This window comes from Manacus vitellinus, unplaced genomic scaffold, assembly GCF_001715985.3.
Source record: "Manacus vitellinus isolate BGI_N305 unplaced genomic scaffold, ASM171598v3 scaffold_39_pilon, whole genome shotgun sequence".
NCBI classification, from domain to species: domain Eukaryota; kingdom Metazoa; phylum Chordata; class Aves; order Passeriformes; family Pipridae; genus Manacus; species Manacus vitellinus.
Window position 1 is genome coordinate 2,947,612 of NW_021940534.1, and position 16,429 is coordinate 2,964,040.

Sequence of the window (16,429 nt, forward strand, 5' to 3'; positions counted from 1 at the left end):
AATTTGGTAAAATTACGTCAGTCCAGATGCCCTTGTTTGTCTTGAAAATGACAAAATATACTAAGAAGAGGTGCTGTTCTACATGTGGAGTTGAATGTGCAGCACTACAGAAATACAGATTATATTGCTCAGCCGCGCTGAAAACTCCTGCTTAGCCCTTAGCCCCAAGTCAAAACATCCTTGTGGTGCTATGACCTCAGGGCTTAAATGTGGTTTCAGAAATGTCACTTCATAAGGCCAACCTTTGCACAGGCTCTGTTCTGTTAGAGCTGCAGAGAGAATGTTGAGAGGGGATTTTGGGAGGCTGACAAGCCCTTTCCCCTGACATTTTGTCGCTCAAGAGAGATTCTTTCAGTGCTGATTTTGGTGGCCTTTACACCAACCCACAGTGGTCAAACTTAAATCTGTTCAGACAAGCACAGAGGGGGGGAAAAGGAAGAAAAAACGGAGGTGAGGTGCTACCAACACAAGTGTCTGCAGAAATGGGAGTGACCTGACACATTTAGGGGGAGGAGCCTTGTTTCCTGCACGTAGGGATTTTCCCTGTGACAAACCTCAAGATAAGTCTGGGGCATTCCTCGGTCTGCCTTCAGAAATATCACTGTAGAAGCAGTAGCAGTTTCACTCGGCTCTCACAGTCCATCCTGCAAAGAGGCACACTGTTGCTGTTCTGTGATTTGAGGCAGTAAAAGCCATGTCTCTGGTCGTCCACACTCTTCTCATCATCCTGTGCAATGGTAAGTGGGCAGCCCTGCATTTTTCTTTCTGGTCTTTATTTTGTGGGGATATGTTTTGGGAAAACAGGAAGGATTTACATAAGCAATCTTTTTCAAATGTGATATGTACCTGTGCTTTGCAGTTTGGTGCTTGATCCATGGGACTTCTGTGGCGGCCCCAGACGTTGCTGTAAGGTGTGCTGAAGAAGCACTCCTGCCCTGTAAGGTTCTTCAGGACACCTCAATCGCCTACCAGACAGCATCTTGGTATAAAGTAAGAAAAAAAACTAAGTTACTTGAGCAGTCTGCTTTGCTTTCCTACCTGATGCTGGCTTGTCTTGTACAAAATGGATTGCTTTCTGGAGAGGCATTCTCCTGTCAGTGCAGCAGAGATAAGGCAGCAGCACGAGCATTTGAGCTGATCACTAAAAACAGATGCTTTCCATGCCATCATAGACAGACTATTTGAGTGTGATTCTCTGAATTGCTCTTGGCCTGCTTTTCTATCTAACTATTGCTGGCTTCCATGTATCAGAATTCAGACGATGCCCCATGTGCAGCCTGCCAATTACTACTCCAAAGAAGAGTCTTTCCAGGATTCTCTTCAGAGCAAAAAATGGCATCTAAGCCTTGCAATGTCAATGATGTTCCTTGGTTAATTCTCCCCAAATAGGAGCTAGGAGAAGAACTAAAAAAGTACTTGCTATTCTTTAGGAAGATTTGACTAGTGAGGGGGGCATAAGGGCAGGGTGTGCAGAAGGCAGATGCAGAGCTGGAAATTCTGAGTTATCTCTTTGTAGTCATGAAGTAAAAGTCACATCTTGACTGCTCCGATTCAGAAATCCCATCTCCAGAGCAGGAGAGCCCTGCTGACCACCTATTTGCAGGAGGGGTTACATGGATCAATCAGCTAATGAGCTGAAAATCCTGATCAACATTTTCAAGATAAAATTTCTTAGAGAGGTAGAATGGCCCAGTGGTGAAAGAAGTTACTGTTGACATTCTGTATGGCACTGTGTATTTGCATCTTAGTGCGTGATTTCGGTTTACAGTGTGAGCCAAATTAGCAGGAAAAAAACGAAGGTTTTGTTCTCCTCCATTCCCCACTCCCAGCCACACACTCCTGCCAATCTTGGTGGTTTGCTTGTTGCCTGTTAAGTCAACCTTTTGTTGCTTGTTACAGTAGTGGAAAATCAATCTGTGAATAAAGATTTTGTGGGTTAAAGCGTTGAATTACTTTCCCATGTGATGGTAGAGCAATGGAAGTGAAGGGAAAAAACCCCTATTTATGGTGGGTGAAAACTGTTAATTTATCTCTGCCAGAACATAAAGCCACAGCCTTGGCTTCCTCAGCAGTTTGGTCAGATATAGTTTTAAAACCATTCTCTAGGGTAAACCAACAGTGTATTTAGATAGGGTTTCTGTGGTTGAAAATTGCAATGCATCTGAATTTCATTGCTAGTACAAGAATGAGAATCTGCCAACTGACTAGATGACAACTGCATCCCAAAAGAGTTGTTTTGAACATCTGGCTAACAACCCACCACCAAGTGCAGCATCTATAGTCTTCTTTTCCAAAATGCTGAACTAAGCATGTGTGAGAGACAGAGAGGAGAGAATAATGCACTTTGTTGAATTTTACTATGGGACCTGGGATATAAATCAACTTATTCTTTTTTGATTTCTGCCTCTAAAGCTGGATAAGTATCTGTATTTTCCATCCAGATACATGCTAATTGTTTAAGGCTCCATTTTTCTCACAGTGTCTAAGAAGGGCAGAGAGCTCATTAAATGCAAACCATGGAGTCTGGTGGACCTGGAGGAGTTAAGCAGAAATGGAGAAGTGGTAGGGGGTTGGGGAGGAAAAAATACAGAGGTTGACTGGATTTGAGAAATACTGTCCCCAAACCCAGTGTTGGAAGTCAACAAAAACAGGCTGAGGTGTGGCAATCCTCCAGAAGCACATCCTTCTCTGGGTTCAATGGCAGCTGGGAGGCCCAGGCAGCAAACAGCATTCCAAAGCCATTGCCCTGATGAAGAAATGTAAGGAAGGCATGCAGACCCAATTCCTTGTTTTCCTGTAGCTCTTTACAGTTCCACCTGGGCACAGAATGACCACGTATGCAGGGGAGGGTGGTATTTGATAATGCTTTTTGTGTGGGCTCCTTCCTCAGCAGCCCTCACTAGTGCTGCTTCCCTTTGCAGAAGTCAGGCTGTTACAGTCCAGACTGCCAGTGCATGTCCCCTGCCCTGTCCCTACAACCTCCTTTCCCTCCATTTTCTCCTTGCTCTTCCTGCTTCACCCATTTTGCTCAGAAAAGACTGTTTTCCCAGTGTCAAGCATGACAGGACCTCACACGTTTTTCTCTGCTGACACAAGAAGTAACAAAAGTCTAGCTATCGTCAGCTCTTGCCACAATGCTCAAGGGTGATGGCGCCAGCCATGGTACCGAAGTCTTCTGGGTACTCGTCCCAGGAGAGGGGTGAGAAGTGGGGATAGGCAGGTGGTGATGCTTGCCCAAGCCACAGTTGCAGCCATATTGGGAAAAGCGGAGCACCAAATCTAAAAAGCATAACTTTGAGCAGGAAGAAGTAATTTAGGCTCAGTATTTTGTGCTGAAGAAGCAATACTTCTACTTATGGGCCTAGATAAATAGGCAGCAGCTTGAAGATCTCTCCCCTCACCTCGCTACACTCTGACTCTGTGCTGCTGTCCCCACCCAACAGTGCAAAAGAAGGGTGGGGGGATGGTGGAGTGTGACTGGGCTACCCAACATTGGTAATTAATTTGTTATTTAGAAACAACTACTGAAGGATTAATCAATAAACACCACATATACCCCCAAAGGGCTAATTAAAAGGTAATTCCAACAAATGGTATGAAATTTCAGGCTGTAAAGTTCAAGCAGCTGTTAGGTGAAATCTTTTGTATGAGGTCACTTTGAACTGTGAAGTAAATGCAAGCAATTAACCTTTGTTTCTGCTGCTTTAAAAAAAATGATGGTGGCAACATTACAGTGCTGCATGTGCAGCTGTTTGCACAGGATGAGTGTTTGGTGAGTGAACCCCTCCTTCCCACTGGCATCTCTGCGTGCTCAGACCAATTAAGCGGTGCTTTTAAACAGTTTGTTACAGTTAATCTGCTAAAAAAAAAAAAAAGATATAATTTAAAAGTACTTGCTTTTTCAGTTCTGTGTGGAGAAAACTGTTTACAGGACTTAATATTCTCATGTAAAAATCCAACTGGATGTAAAAAAGAAGGTTTGCATTCAGTAATTCCTTCACTTTTGCTAATGTCTCATACTGCACAAAAATAGCATGGATGTGTTTCTCTGTTGTGCATCCAGGATCACTGGAGCTAATTATTCTCATGCATGAAGTCACCTGTGTAAGTAGCTCTGTATAGAATAGGACCACAGTCAGTCAGCTCAGATAAAATAGTTTTAACTCAGAAATAGCTTTTAACTAGGCTGGCCAAACACACTGGGGAGAAGGTAGAGCACCAAGTCCTCCTCCAGCCTGATGCAGCTCTCATCCCATTCACTGTGTGGCCATGAAAAAAAGAACTCGTAATGATGGTGGTATTACAGTGTGGTACATTTTTAGGACTGCTGGGCAACCTACATGCCATAAAACCATATATAAGCAGTGTGGAAGTTTGCTAACTGAGAACTGAAAACTAGGTCATTTTTGCCTGAGCACTCAGGCACTGGGAATTGTCTATGGAAATACTGGTTTTAATCTCTATGGCCCACCTACAAGACAAGAATCTGTGTAATGAAACTTTACTTACCTTTCTGCCTCATAGGGATATTGAAAACTGAACAGTTTCTCTTTGTGCAGAACACTGAAAATGAGAACCACTTCATAAAACCTGATAATTATCACTTTATATCCAGTTTGAAAACCAAGTTTAAACACACACAAATGAAGTCCCAGTGGATATTTTGCTATTTTGTTCATGTGATAGCCAGAAAAGTCTTAATCTAAAACAAATCTTGAGGAAGAGGAAAGAAGGTTGTGCTTTAGAGGACAGAAATCTGTTAACTTTATAACATTTCCCTGAAAAATATAAAACTGGGGCAGAATTACAAAATAAGAATAAAGGTTATAGACATTTAATATTAATTGCACCTTTCTTCAAAGGAAATAGCTTCTGCTAAATGTGCCTGTCTGTGATCTATTAGCATAGGTAAATTACTTCAGTCTAACTTCTAACATATGCAAAACAGTGAGTGAAATGCTCCTCAGACATCTATTCATCCCCAAGTAGCTTCATCACATCGATGATTTAGACAGAAAGGGAGCAGTGGAAATTATTTCATGATCAAAACAATTCTTTGCCTGACATGCACTGGTGCTGGATGCCCTTAGCTAAAAAAAAAACCAAACCAACCAAACAATAAAGAGACTGTGTGACTGAGTCTGAGTCAAAGGGCTTTTCCAGCTGGCTCATATGTCACACATAGTTTCTTCGTTGTTGTTTTGGGGTTGGGTTTTGGATTTTTTTGGGGTTTTGTTTTATTTTTTCTTCTCCTCTATGGCACACTCAGAGTTCACTCACATGTGCCCAGAATTTATATATGTTATTTGCAAATTTAACTTTGGTACCTCTACATGACACTGTATAGGAACCATATGGATGCACCTTCAGCACTAATCGAATGTGAAAGCGCTTTTGTGCTGAAAAATACACCTATTAAGCGGTTTCAGCTCAGTTGTGTTTCATTATATGTTGGCTATTGGGCATGGCAAAAACTCTATATATTTTGCTTTGGAAAATAAATTCCTTCTGGCCATATGTAGGTTTTAGCTCTCTATAACAGAAATTTCAACTTGGCCACTATGCCTGGTATAATTTTAAACAAAACCAATTTTACAACCATCCCACCCTCAGAAGGAAATAATTTGATGTTAATATGTTCCACCTTTAAACTGACATCAGTTTTGGACCTGAACCATTTTGTTTGAAATAAAATTTTGCTTTTATGGGAAAAGTGGATTATACTGGCACTTTGATTTACCTGGAAGATAACCTTAGTGTGGGAAAAGTTCAATGAGAAAAGGTATTTAATGAGAGCAGAGTTTACAACTGCTCACTCTCACGTGTTAATGGTAAAATTAAAATTTAATTGATTAGTTGGGTGCAAGTACTACAGCGTGGGTGAATTGCCTTTGTTTAGTGGTATTACCATGTAATGGTGTAGCACTTTGCAAAACTGCAGCTAAAACCCAGACAGCTAGGTCTGAGAGAAGTGTTGCTCCTCCTTCTTCCACCTTTTTTTTAGTTCTCTGAAAAAGAAATATTTGCTGAAGAGCACTTAAATTTTGGATGTCTAATTATTCTACCTATTTCTCATAATTCATCCAGTCAGAGAACAGGAATATACCAGCTCAGTGGTATTTTCAATCAAACATATCTCTTTTTAATATCCCCTGTATCAGCACCACTGTTCTTATCAAAAAGCTCCGGGCTAGGAGAAACTTAATAAGAATCAGTCAATTGATTAGAGAATATATGTGGGAAAATCACAACCTCTTTAGACCAAGTGTTTCCAAGCTTTTGGGACCTATAATAATTTTCAATTACACTCACTAAAAAAAGACAACTAGAGCTAGTCGCTCACGGCTGTGTCCAGTTTAGTTTTGAATATCTGAAAGGATACAGACTCCCCACCCTCTCTGGGCAGCCCATTCGAGTGTTCAACCACTCTGACAGTAAAAAAAGCTTTTCTTGTGTTTAAGTGTAATTTCCTTAATTTTAGTTTGTGCCCATTGCCTCTTGTCTCTGAAGGTCATTGAGAAGAGGCTGGCTTCGTTTTTTGCATCCCCTTGGCAATCAGGTTGAATCAATATTGATAAGATGACCCTGAGCCTGGTCTCCTCCAGGCTGAATAATCTCTTCTACCCTCTGCTCATAGGTCAGGTGCTCCAAGATACTAGTCATCTTTGTGGCCCTTAGCTGGACTCTCTCCGCTATGCCCATGCCTTTCTTGCACCAGGGAGCCCAGCACTGACCCCAGCACTTCAGGGTGTGTCTCATTAGGGACCGAACAGAGGGGAAGGATCACCTTGTTTCAGCATCTGGTGAAGATGTTCTGCCAAGTGCAGCCCAGGACTATCAACCTTCTTTGTCACAAGGGTTTATTGCTGATTTGTGGTCAACTTGGTGTCCACTGGGACACCAGGGCCTTCCCAGCATGTTGTCCTCAGCCTGTTTTGATGCCTGGGGTTATTCTACCCCAGGGACAGGACTTGGTGTTTCCATTTCTTGAATTTCACAAGGTTCTTGTCAGCCAATTCCTCCAGCCCATCAAGGTCCCTCTGGATGGCATGACCCTCTGGTGTATCAGCCACTGTTCCCAGTTTTATGTCACCTGCAACTAGGTGAGTACTATCCCAGTGTCCAGGCCCTTAATGAAGGTGTTGGACAGTATCAGCCCTTGGCGGGAGCATTTCTTCTCATTGCTATGGAGGAGATGGAAAAAACCAGACTTCTGTAGGTTTTTTTTTCCCCAAGCTAATTTCTGAAAGTCTGTCACAGACATTGCTGCAGGCCAATGTATATGTGACAATAAACATAAACTTGCATTTCTTTTGTTTTTTAATTTTCTTAATGGGTAGTTTTATGCAGATAGGCAGAATGATGCTGGCAACCTGCAGGTCCCTGTTTCCCAGAAAAATTCTCGATTCAGTAGCCCCCACCAGACAGCATGGAAATAAGGCCCTTTTTATGCAAATAGATTCACTAGAATTTCTACCTGTCCCCACTTTTGTATTGTGGTAAAGCCATTAGCAGCAAAAATGGGAGCAGGAACAGACCACCTTCCTTTTCTACTCCCTTTGGAGGTCGGGAGCAGGGGAAGCTGGCATGCTGCAGCTGGCTCACCAGCAAAGTGTAAAGAAAATGAAACACAAATGAAACCTGGGCAGAAAATATTTTTTCACTGATTGGGAAAGGCATGGTCCCTACACAAGTGGATTACTGTCACTGACAGCACTTGCTTCGATTCCTCTAAGCATGTGTGGAATTAATTAGGTAAAACCCCTAGCAGTTACCTTGGGCTGCGGTATCACCTGGAGGACACTTGGCATGAATTAGAGCTGGTTTATCATAAAAGCTTGAGCTGCAAAATGATCTGTCTAGTGATAGTCTGCCAAGTAATTCACAGGAGGTGGCAAACAAAATGGCATTTTTGTAATTTTAATTAGGTTTGAGGGGAAAAGAGGTCAGCTTGAATAGAGCAAGAGGCAGAACGATGACCTTACTGAACATCTCACGGACTTCCTTTTATAAAGCTGGGATATGGGGACACACTGCAAATTTGCTCAGATGTTTCCTCTCTAAGAGGGGGAGGTTTTGTTTTTTAATAAGATAGCAGGAGATAAGACTGCAGTGGAAACACGCTTGGTTCAGGCATCAGAGAAGGGCTTGCTGTGACCGGAATAGAGGTGGATGCGCTGCCTGCAGAGGCTGGGAAAAATGCCACCAGATGTCTCTGCAGCCTAAAAAATGTTGGGACGCTGCTGGGCACAGAGCACCCCCACAGACTGCCTTGCTTGCCTTTGCCCTTCAGTAAAGGGGATTTAATGAAGAAAGAGATGCATGCAAACCCCCAATTAAACCCACACAGATGACCCCTTCCTCCTCCTCCTCCTGCCCAAATGCAAGGTTTGCAATCCCCATCCAGGTCACCACCGGTTTCAGCACAAGTGGCAGAGTCAGATTAGACCACAAAGTAACTTTTTCTTCTGTTTTGGGGAAAGGCACGTTGTTAGTGCAGCTTCATCGACACTGTTTTGCCTTACATGGAGCGGGTCTATGTAAGGCAAAATTCTGATTGGCTTGTCACCAGGGTCACCATCATTCTGCTTGTGACAGCAACTGAGCACCTTAAAAAGCTTTGGAGGCAATAACCAATCCTATCCCTCACTGTTCCCGTCAAACAGGGAAATTAAATCATTCACCCAACATTTCACTTGGAATAAGCACATAGTCAGGCATGGGATACATGGACTTAATTGACTTCTCCCTTATATGAGCAGTGCTGATTACAATTGCATACAGAAAGATCAAAGTGTTTTCTCATTCCCAGATCTCAGCCACAAGAACTGCAGCACCATTTGCCACCCAAGACAGCAATTATTTATGCTACCAGTGAGTTGAAAAAAGAAAAAAACCCCTAAAACAAAACTAATTTTCTGTGTGTAGCTCAGACCTTCTATTTGCAATTTAGGGCAACGCAAAGACCAGACAGGCTGGTTCTCCTTATTGCCCTGTGGGCAGTTTTAAATTTCACTGAGGAAGGGGATGGTAAGGGAAGGGAGAGTGGCAAAAATTAGATTTGAGGGAGGTCAGCTATATCCACTTAACTGCTATTGACCGAGTTGTAACCAGAGCTGAGCCCAGCCTGGGTATTGGAATTCCTCTGGCCACATGTCTGACAATATGCAGGGCCTGAAAATACCTAAATCCCCGTAGCACAGTGAAGCCCTTATAGCCTGAAAACCACCATACGTATGCTTGTAGCTGCTTGGGGCTGGGTGTAATAAGAAAGAGAACCTGGGGTAAATTTACAGGGGGATTAAGAGGAAGAAGGTACTTTCTTCCCTCTTTCTGGGTAATGTATGGAAAGTCCCAGGGAATTACTGCTCTATGTTTCAGTTCATGCACTAAAAAACCTGAAACCTTTCTGAGAAAGAATCTTTACAATTACGGAAATTTTGTGTTTTAGTGTCATTCTCCAGTTCCTGAAAAGTTCCTCAACTTGCAGCTTGTTTTACACCATTTTAGGGCTGCAAAAAATAGCAAAATATAATGGAGCAGCAGGCCCATATATCTCTCCAGACTCCCAAGTGTGTTTTCCTCATGCGAACACATGAAAGGGAAACCAGATACTCCTAGCCCCAGTATGAGAAAATTTTGTTAATTTTAATAACTTACAGTGTAACTGTTATACCCCGATGCAGTAGCTATATTGATAGCAAGTAAGCACCAACATACAACCCAAAAATGTGTCTATTAAAATAAAATAATAATAATAAAATGTCCTTGGCTTACATTAGTTATAGGTTTGGCTGAAATGCTGAGCCTTGGACTTATGAGCTGGCTCTGGCTCTGCTGGTCTACAGAAAGACTGAATTCATTACTTGGGAAACCTTCATGGAGGGCATGCTGCCTCAAATCCCTGGGAGTGACTTCGATGAATAAGAATGGACACGGGCTAATTCAAACCCTTCTCCCATCTTTCAAATCAGCTTAGTGATTTCTCTCTTCTTTGTGGTTCCTAGCCAATTGTCATTTTCAGCGCATCCTATCACCCTGCAATACGAACTGTTCTGGGAATACACTTCATTCCTCCAGCAGCCTCTCAGCAATGCCAAGGAATGTAGCTCTTCTGGTTATTATTAAGAAATTCAACATACAAATGCTCCCCAAGTGCACCAGAACCTGCTTGTGACCTTCACGCAACTGAATCTGAAGGAGTCGAAGCAATTTTTTGTTCTTTGGTTCCAATAAACAGTGGAAGGAAGGGAAGGAAGGGAACCCCCATTCCTCCAGAGAGGCATCATAGTTTCAGGCGTCAGCTGCACAGAAAGTGGCACAGGGAAGTGCAGTTTCCTGGGCTGCATTCCCACACAAGGAACTCTGGGCTGGGGGACTGCTGGGAGAATGCCAGCCCATGCTGGCAGAGGCATCTTGCTGTGGCATGCTGGCTGGGTTAGCAGGATTAATTCTCACCACTGCATGGCAGAAAGTGTGCTAGCAGGGCAAGCACAGGCAGCGGTGGAGCTTACCTGCCTGCTGCCATGCTCTCCTGGGGACCTGTGTTCCCCAGAGCCACAGATAAGCAGCTGGTTAGGGCTGCCTCTTGCTGCCTCAGCTCCATCCCCACGGACTGTCTCTCTCTATCTGAACTCTTCTGGGGCCTCTGCATAGGCACATTGAGAGCAGACTCTACTGCTGCCTTTTATCATGTTGCATCCCTACCAGGCTTGTATCCGGGTGAGGCAGCTTAAGAAATTATTACAGAATAGCTCTATAGTACCTATTTATAAATGTAGTGTCCATTTAAGCAAAAGCCCTTATACTTTCGGATTGTGAGCATGAACGTATTAAATGGGTTTGAGGTTATGTTCCCCTCCTCTCTTTAGCCTCTCATTTTCAGCCATAAGCTGGCTTTAAAATTTTCTTCCTCCTAAAACTGAGGATGACACTGTTGCCCAAGAAAAGACATGTATTTGTGTTTTCCAGATGGCTGGAGACGGCAAAGGAATAGCATGGGAAGTCCTTGATGTGGAATCGCATTATCCAAAAGAACTTGGGGGGTCCTTGGAGCTCTCCAACGACACCTTCTTTTCACTGAGGATCAAAAATGTTACCAGCCAAAACAGCGGGACATATAAATGCACTTTGGGGGAACAGAATGGGGAACACAATCTAAGCAGCACAGTCACATTAAAAGTAACAGGTACAGTAGAAAGCTTCAACTGTTCCATGCTCTATATGGCACTTCATGAAGGTAACAGTTTAAAAATATTTTACAAACACCAGAATAATGTTTTACAAACACCTTTCTTTACGTTTTAGGTTGCCCTGGAATAGAAAAAGAAAAATTTAAAAAGTACAAGGGTGAGCTCTTCATGCTGACTTGCCTGGGGATTTTTTACTTGCTGCTCATCTTCTTTACCTGTGTAAGTAACTCGCTTTTTCATAATCAAAGCAATAAAAACAACAAAACCCCCCCACTCATTTTCTGTGCTAGCACTACTTTAGCACAGCTGGTCTGAAGTTGGTGTTCATACTTAATTTATGATCAAACTCAGGTTTGATCACAAGGAACACAGGATGGAGTTCCAAAGAGATAGAACATTTCACTGCACCCTGATATAACTCAAACCATCAGTTGTTTTTCTGCACCTCACTGCCCATTTCTGTTTCTAGTTACTCTGTGTGCAAACTACTCATCAGGTTATGGGTACAGCAACAGATCTTCTGTTTTGGTACCTGGCAATAGCATTTGCCTCAGATGGAGGCACAGGCCCATGGGATCCCTTTCCCACCTGTAGCATTGCTTTGTGTGGTGGCATGATAGACATGTTCAAGTCCACCTGTATTTTGCCTCAGTTTTCACACCTCTAAAGTGGTGACAACCCCTTTCACATGGGCATTTTTGTGAACACCCGTCTTTCTTGTTAAACAGACATTTTCAGATACATGGGTTTTATCCATACCTTTAATGCTGACTGGCAGTTCTGGGACAGGAGGGGAGACGAGGTACTCGGGAAGCTCACTCCACAGAAGCAAAACTATGCTTTGTCTGCGGTGGCAGTGAGGACACCCCCTCGTGCAGAAGTCTCTGCCTCCTGGCTCCGAGGCAGCATGAGTTTTGGGTGTTGATACAGTGCATCACTGGCTGCCTTTGTAATTAAAAATAAAACAAAACCAATCTCAGCATTTTGGGAGGTCAAATTTAACTTCTGCTGCCTATTTCATATTTGCCATCTTGTTTTGCTTCTCAGCAGATGAATCATAACTGTTGATTGGAGAATATCTAATTAGCTGAAACTAAATGTAGCTTTCCATGTATCTTCAGGGAGCAATTAAATTTATGCCTGTCTCTTTTTTAGATTGACAATTCTGCCAGTAATTTGTGCTGTTCAGACTAAAGTTTGACAAGACAAATCTTGTAGGAATTTGTTAGGATGAAAGTATGAAAGCAAGGATATCACTCAGAAGAGATAGATGCCCCCGTTCTTCTCAGTGTCCTGAAAGAATTTCAGGAAATCTGTCTTAGAAAAATCTACAGAAATCTGTCCTTAGCTTTCGTTAAAAAAACAGTCCCAGTTTTAGTGCAGTTATAAAAGGCAGAGCTGTGTAGTGAAGATAACCACTCTGGTGGAATTATGTGTATCTTACTCTTGGGTGAAGTCCAGTCTTAGGTATTAACCTGGCTTTCATCGAAATTTAATATTACCCTGATCTCACAAGTGAGCTTCATTATTTAAAATTCCTGATAAGTTCTTACATGTTGCCTTGTCCTCTCCTTTAGTGGAGATTGTGCCTTATCTCCACTAAACTCAGCAGTGACATTCAGTTTAGAAGTGGCTGACAGGACTGGGGTTTTACTTTGATAACTTGATGAAAATATTTCAGGCCCTGGCTTGCATTGAAGGCGGGTAGAAGCATACTTGAAAGAGCTTGATGCAAGGCCTGTTGAGATGAAAATGTGAATAAAATATAAATTGCCTTTTGTCACTAAGGCTTTTGTCCTATAAAATTCATTGATTTCGGTAGAAACAGCAGTTTTTCTTTGTACTGGCTGCTTCTGGCAACAAACAAATGGAAAAGGTATATGGTTAGCAAGGAGAAAAAGCAGAACTTTCAAAATTATGTTTTTTTTTTTTTAAATTGCCTTTCATAGGGATTCTCAGTTTTAAGCTTTCCTTTGTGTTCTCTCTTTTAGACATGTCTAAGAAAAGAGAGTATGTCTCCCAGTTACCAAAAAACCAGACCAGATATGAAACACATGCTCACCCTCATCAATGTACATGAAATGACAACTTTCCAGGATTTAAACAGCAACAGCACTTGCAAAAATGAGCTTACTTCAAGTTCTGTCTAAGCTGACGTTGATGACACTGTGGGCTTATCAGTAAATGCAAGCTGGATGGCTGAGTGGTATGGAGAGGAAATGAATGATAATATATGGTCTCTTCAGAACAGCCTGAAAGTACAGGTAACTTGTCAGTGATCTGTTTGTGCTGGACAAGCCTTCAACAAGCACTGTTATGCACTACAGTAACTTTTGAGAGTTAGTCAGCTAAGAAATACCATTACAGCTACACAACGTGTTACAACGCTGTTATGAAGTTGGTACCATCTTTATTTCACTCTGCTGTGAAGCCCTCTTTTTCTGAGCAAGAACACACTTATAATACGAAGACCAAGTTATAGGGAGGCCATGGCAGTGCAAAGCTGGGGGATTAAGCTCTTCACTGAACTGATAGCTCTCACCTTTCCAAAGCAAACACAACAGGTGCTGCGGTATGAAAAGCTACGTGTGTGGGGCTGTCTCCGTTCTGAGCCTGATTCTGGGTGGAGTTCTTTTACTGCAACTGAGATGTAACTTATCATGTGATGTTTAAGTAAGCTGAAGTGGTAACTTCATGGACTTGTCCCGGATGGATCAAAGCAACATCCACTTTTAAATCTTGGAGTGACAGACAGGCTGAAACCACTTTTAAATCTTGGAGTTATAGGCAGGCTGAAACGTAAGAAGGGAGAAGATTTTTTCAAAATCTTTCTGGACAGAGATGAACTTTCTATCTCTGCAGGAGAAATAGGAACATATTTCCCAGAGGCATCTCTAGATTAATCCATAGGAAGCTTCAAAGAGACTGTTAAATAAGAATGAAGAAGTCTGTGATATTAAGGACATATAAAGATGACTTATTTTGTGGTTTATAAAACATGAAACCAAATGTATGCAACACCTATATCAGTTACCCAAGTGATGACCAAAGCCATGGCTTAGAAGAGATCAATTGACCATGTCTTTGCAATGTATTAATTAGCCATGAGATACAGGAATGGAAGATGGGGCATATGAGCACCTACTTTTTGTGCTGACAGTGTGTATATATGTGAAACAAGGACATGAAAAAGCTGAATTCAGGCACACAATAAAGGGAGAGAAGATTTGTCCTTTTGGACCAAAGCACAAGACACATCCTGGAGTCTGAAATCAAGGAACTTCCCTTTATTGGACTGCTGGTGCTGAAGGTGAGGGAAAAGGAGTCTAGAGTGGCTGTGGATGCTTATGACACAATGTCGGAATTTGAGCCTAAACATGAGAATTTGCATGCCCTTAAAAACAGTCTTAAAAAAATACTTCAAGAACTGACCAGCAACATTAGAATTTTTAATGCAGTTCGGAATTCCAGGCTGTTGGCAAGGAGGCCCTTCCCATAATCCTTTGGCTAATTTTGAACTGCTCAGGGGAAGAAAGCTGCACGTCATTCAGTATTGCTTCTGTGAGCAGGGTAGATGCCTACATTGCTGGAATTCAAGAGGCTTGTGACCAGAAGAATGACTTCTAGCTACAAGGGATATGCAATTTACTTAGAACATAGTAAACTAATGTCACATTTGCTTTTTTTGTAATTTTTACTTATAAATGTGTGTAGCATACTTAAAATAAAAATTCAGAGGTAACCTCGCATTTGGTTTTGTGTGCACATATGGCAAATAAACCCAGAAATACTCCGTATCAATTGCATTTTATTTTACAACCAATGAAATTACATCAATTAAGGGAGACACCTAAGGTAGACAAGCCGGCCTTCTGCTTCACCTAGTTGACTTCAGACATTTGGGAATTGCCTGTTCCTGTGCCCTTAGGATGTGATGTTTAAGAAGTGACCAGAATTGATGGACCCCATCACCTGCAAAAACACTTTTCCAAGGGACCTTACTAATTCTCTGAGCAGCCTAAAGTCTGGTCTCCTCATGTCCAGAGTTTAGGTTTTGCTGGCAAACCAGGGAAGTGGTTGAAGCACCAAGCCTGACAGTTAAAGAAGTGTTTGGATGATACTCTTGGGCACATGCTGTGACTCTTGGAGGTGGTCCTGTGCAGGGCCAGGAGTTGGACTTGATGATCCTTTTGGGTCCCTTTCAAATCGGCATATTCTCTTTCCCAGGCTGAAGGGCTCCAACGTTCTCAGCCTCTCTTCATAGTGGAGTTGCCCCAGTCCTCTTATCAACTTCATGGCCCTCCTCTGGACTTGCTCCAAAAGTTCCATGTCTTTCTTATGTTGGGGACACCAGAACTGTACACAGGACTCCAGGTGGGGTCTCACAAGAACAGAGTAGAGGGAGAGAATCCCCTCCCTCGACCTGCTCTTTTTGATGCATCTCAGTATTCCATTGGCTTTCTGAGCTGCAAGCACACACTACCAGTTCATCAACCACCACCCCAAAGTCTTTCGTCACAGGGCTGCTCTCAACCACTTCTTAATCCAGCCTGTAGGTGTTCCTGGGATTGCCACGACCCAGGTGTAGGACCTTGCACTTTGCTTTGCTGAACTTCGTGAGATTTACATTGGCACACCACTTAAGCCTGTCCAGGTCCCTCTGGATGGCATCCCTTCCCTCCAGTGTGTCAACTGCACCACACGGCTTGGTGTCATCCATAAATTTGCCAAGGGTGCACTTAATCCCACTGTCCATGTCAATATCATTGACAAAGATGTTGAACAGTATAAGCCCCAGTAACAATGGCTGAGGCATACCAGTCGTCACTGGTCTCCACATGGACAATGAGTCACTGACCACAGCTCTTTGCATGCAGTCATTCAGCCAGTTCTTAATACACTGAGTGGTCCATCCATCAAATCCATGTCTCTCCAGTTTGGAGACAAAGATATTGTGTTGGACAGTGTCAAACTCTTTGCATAAGTCCAGGTAGACAATGTCAGTTACTCTGCTCATATCTACCAATGCTGTAGCCCTGTCATACAAGGTCATCATATTTGTCAGACATGATTTTGTAAAGCCATGTTGCCTGTTACCATTCACCTTTTTGTTTTCTATATGCTTTAGTAGAGTTCCCAGGAGAATCTGCTCCATGATTCTTGCCTGGCACAGAAGTAGGACTGACTGGTTTGTAGTTCCCTGGGTCTTCTGCTTTCCCCTTTTTAAAAATGGGGGT

General features: G+C 42.6%; 1 protein-coding gene across 1 annotated transcript; it reads left to right on the plus strand.

The window, feature by feature from the left end:
- Positions 1–596: 596 nt before the first annotated feature.
- CD83 (CD83 molecule) lies at positions 597–13,342 on the plus strand. Its single transcript, XM_008924160.2, has 5 exons — positions 597–737; positions 860–990; positions 10,972–11,188; positions 11,308–11,411; positions 13,184–13,342. The coding sequence occupies exons 1-5, from the start codon at positions 695–697 to the stop codon at positions 13,340–13,342; spliced, it is 654 nt and encodes a 217-aa protein (XP_008922408.1). The 5' UTR covers positions 597–694.
- Positions 13,343–16,429: the final 3,087 nt, after the last annotated feature.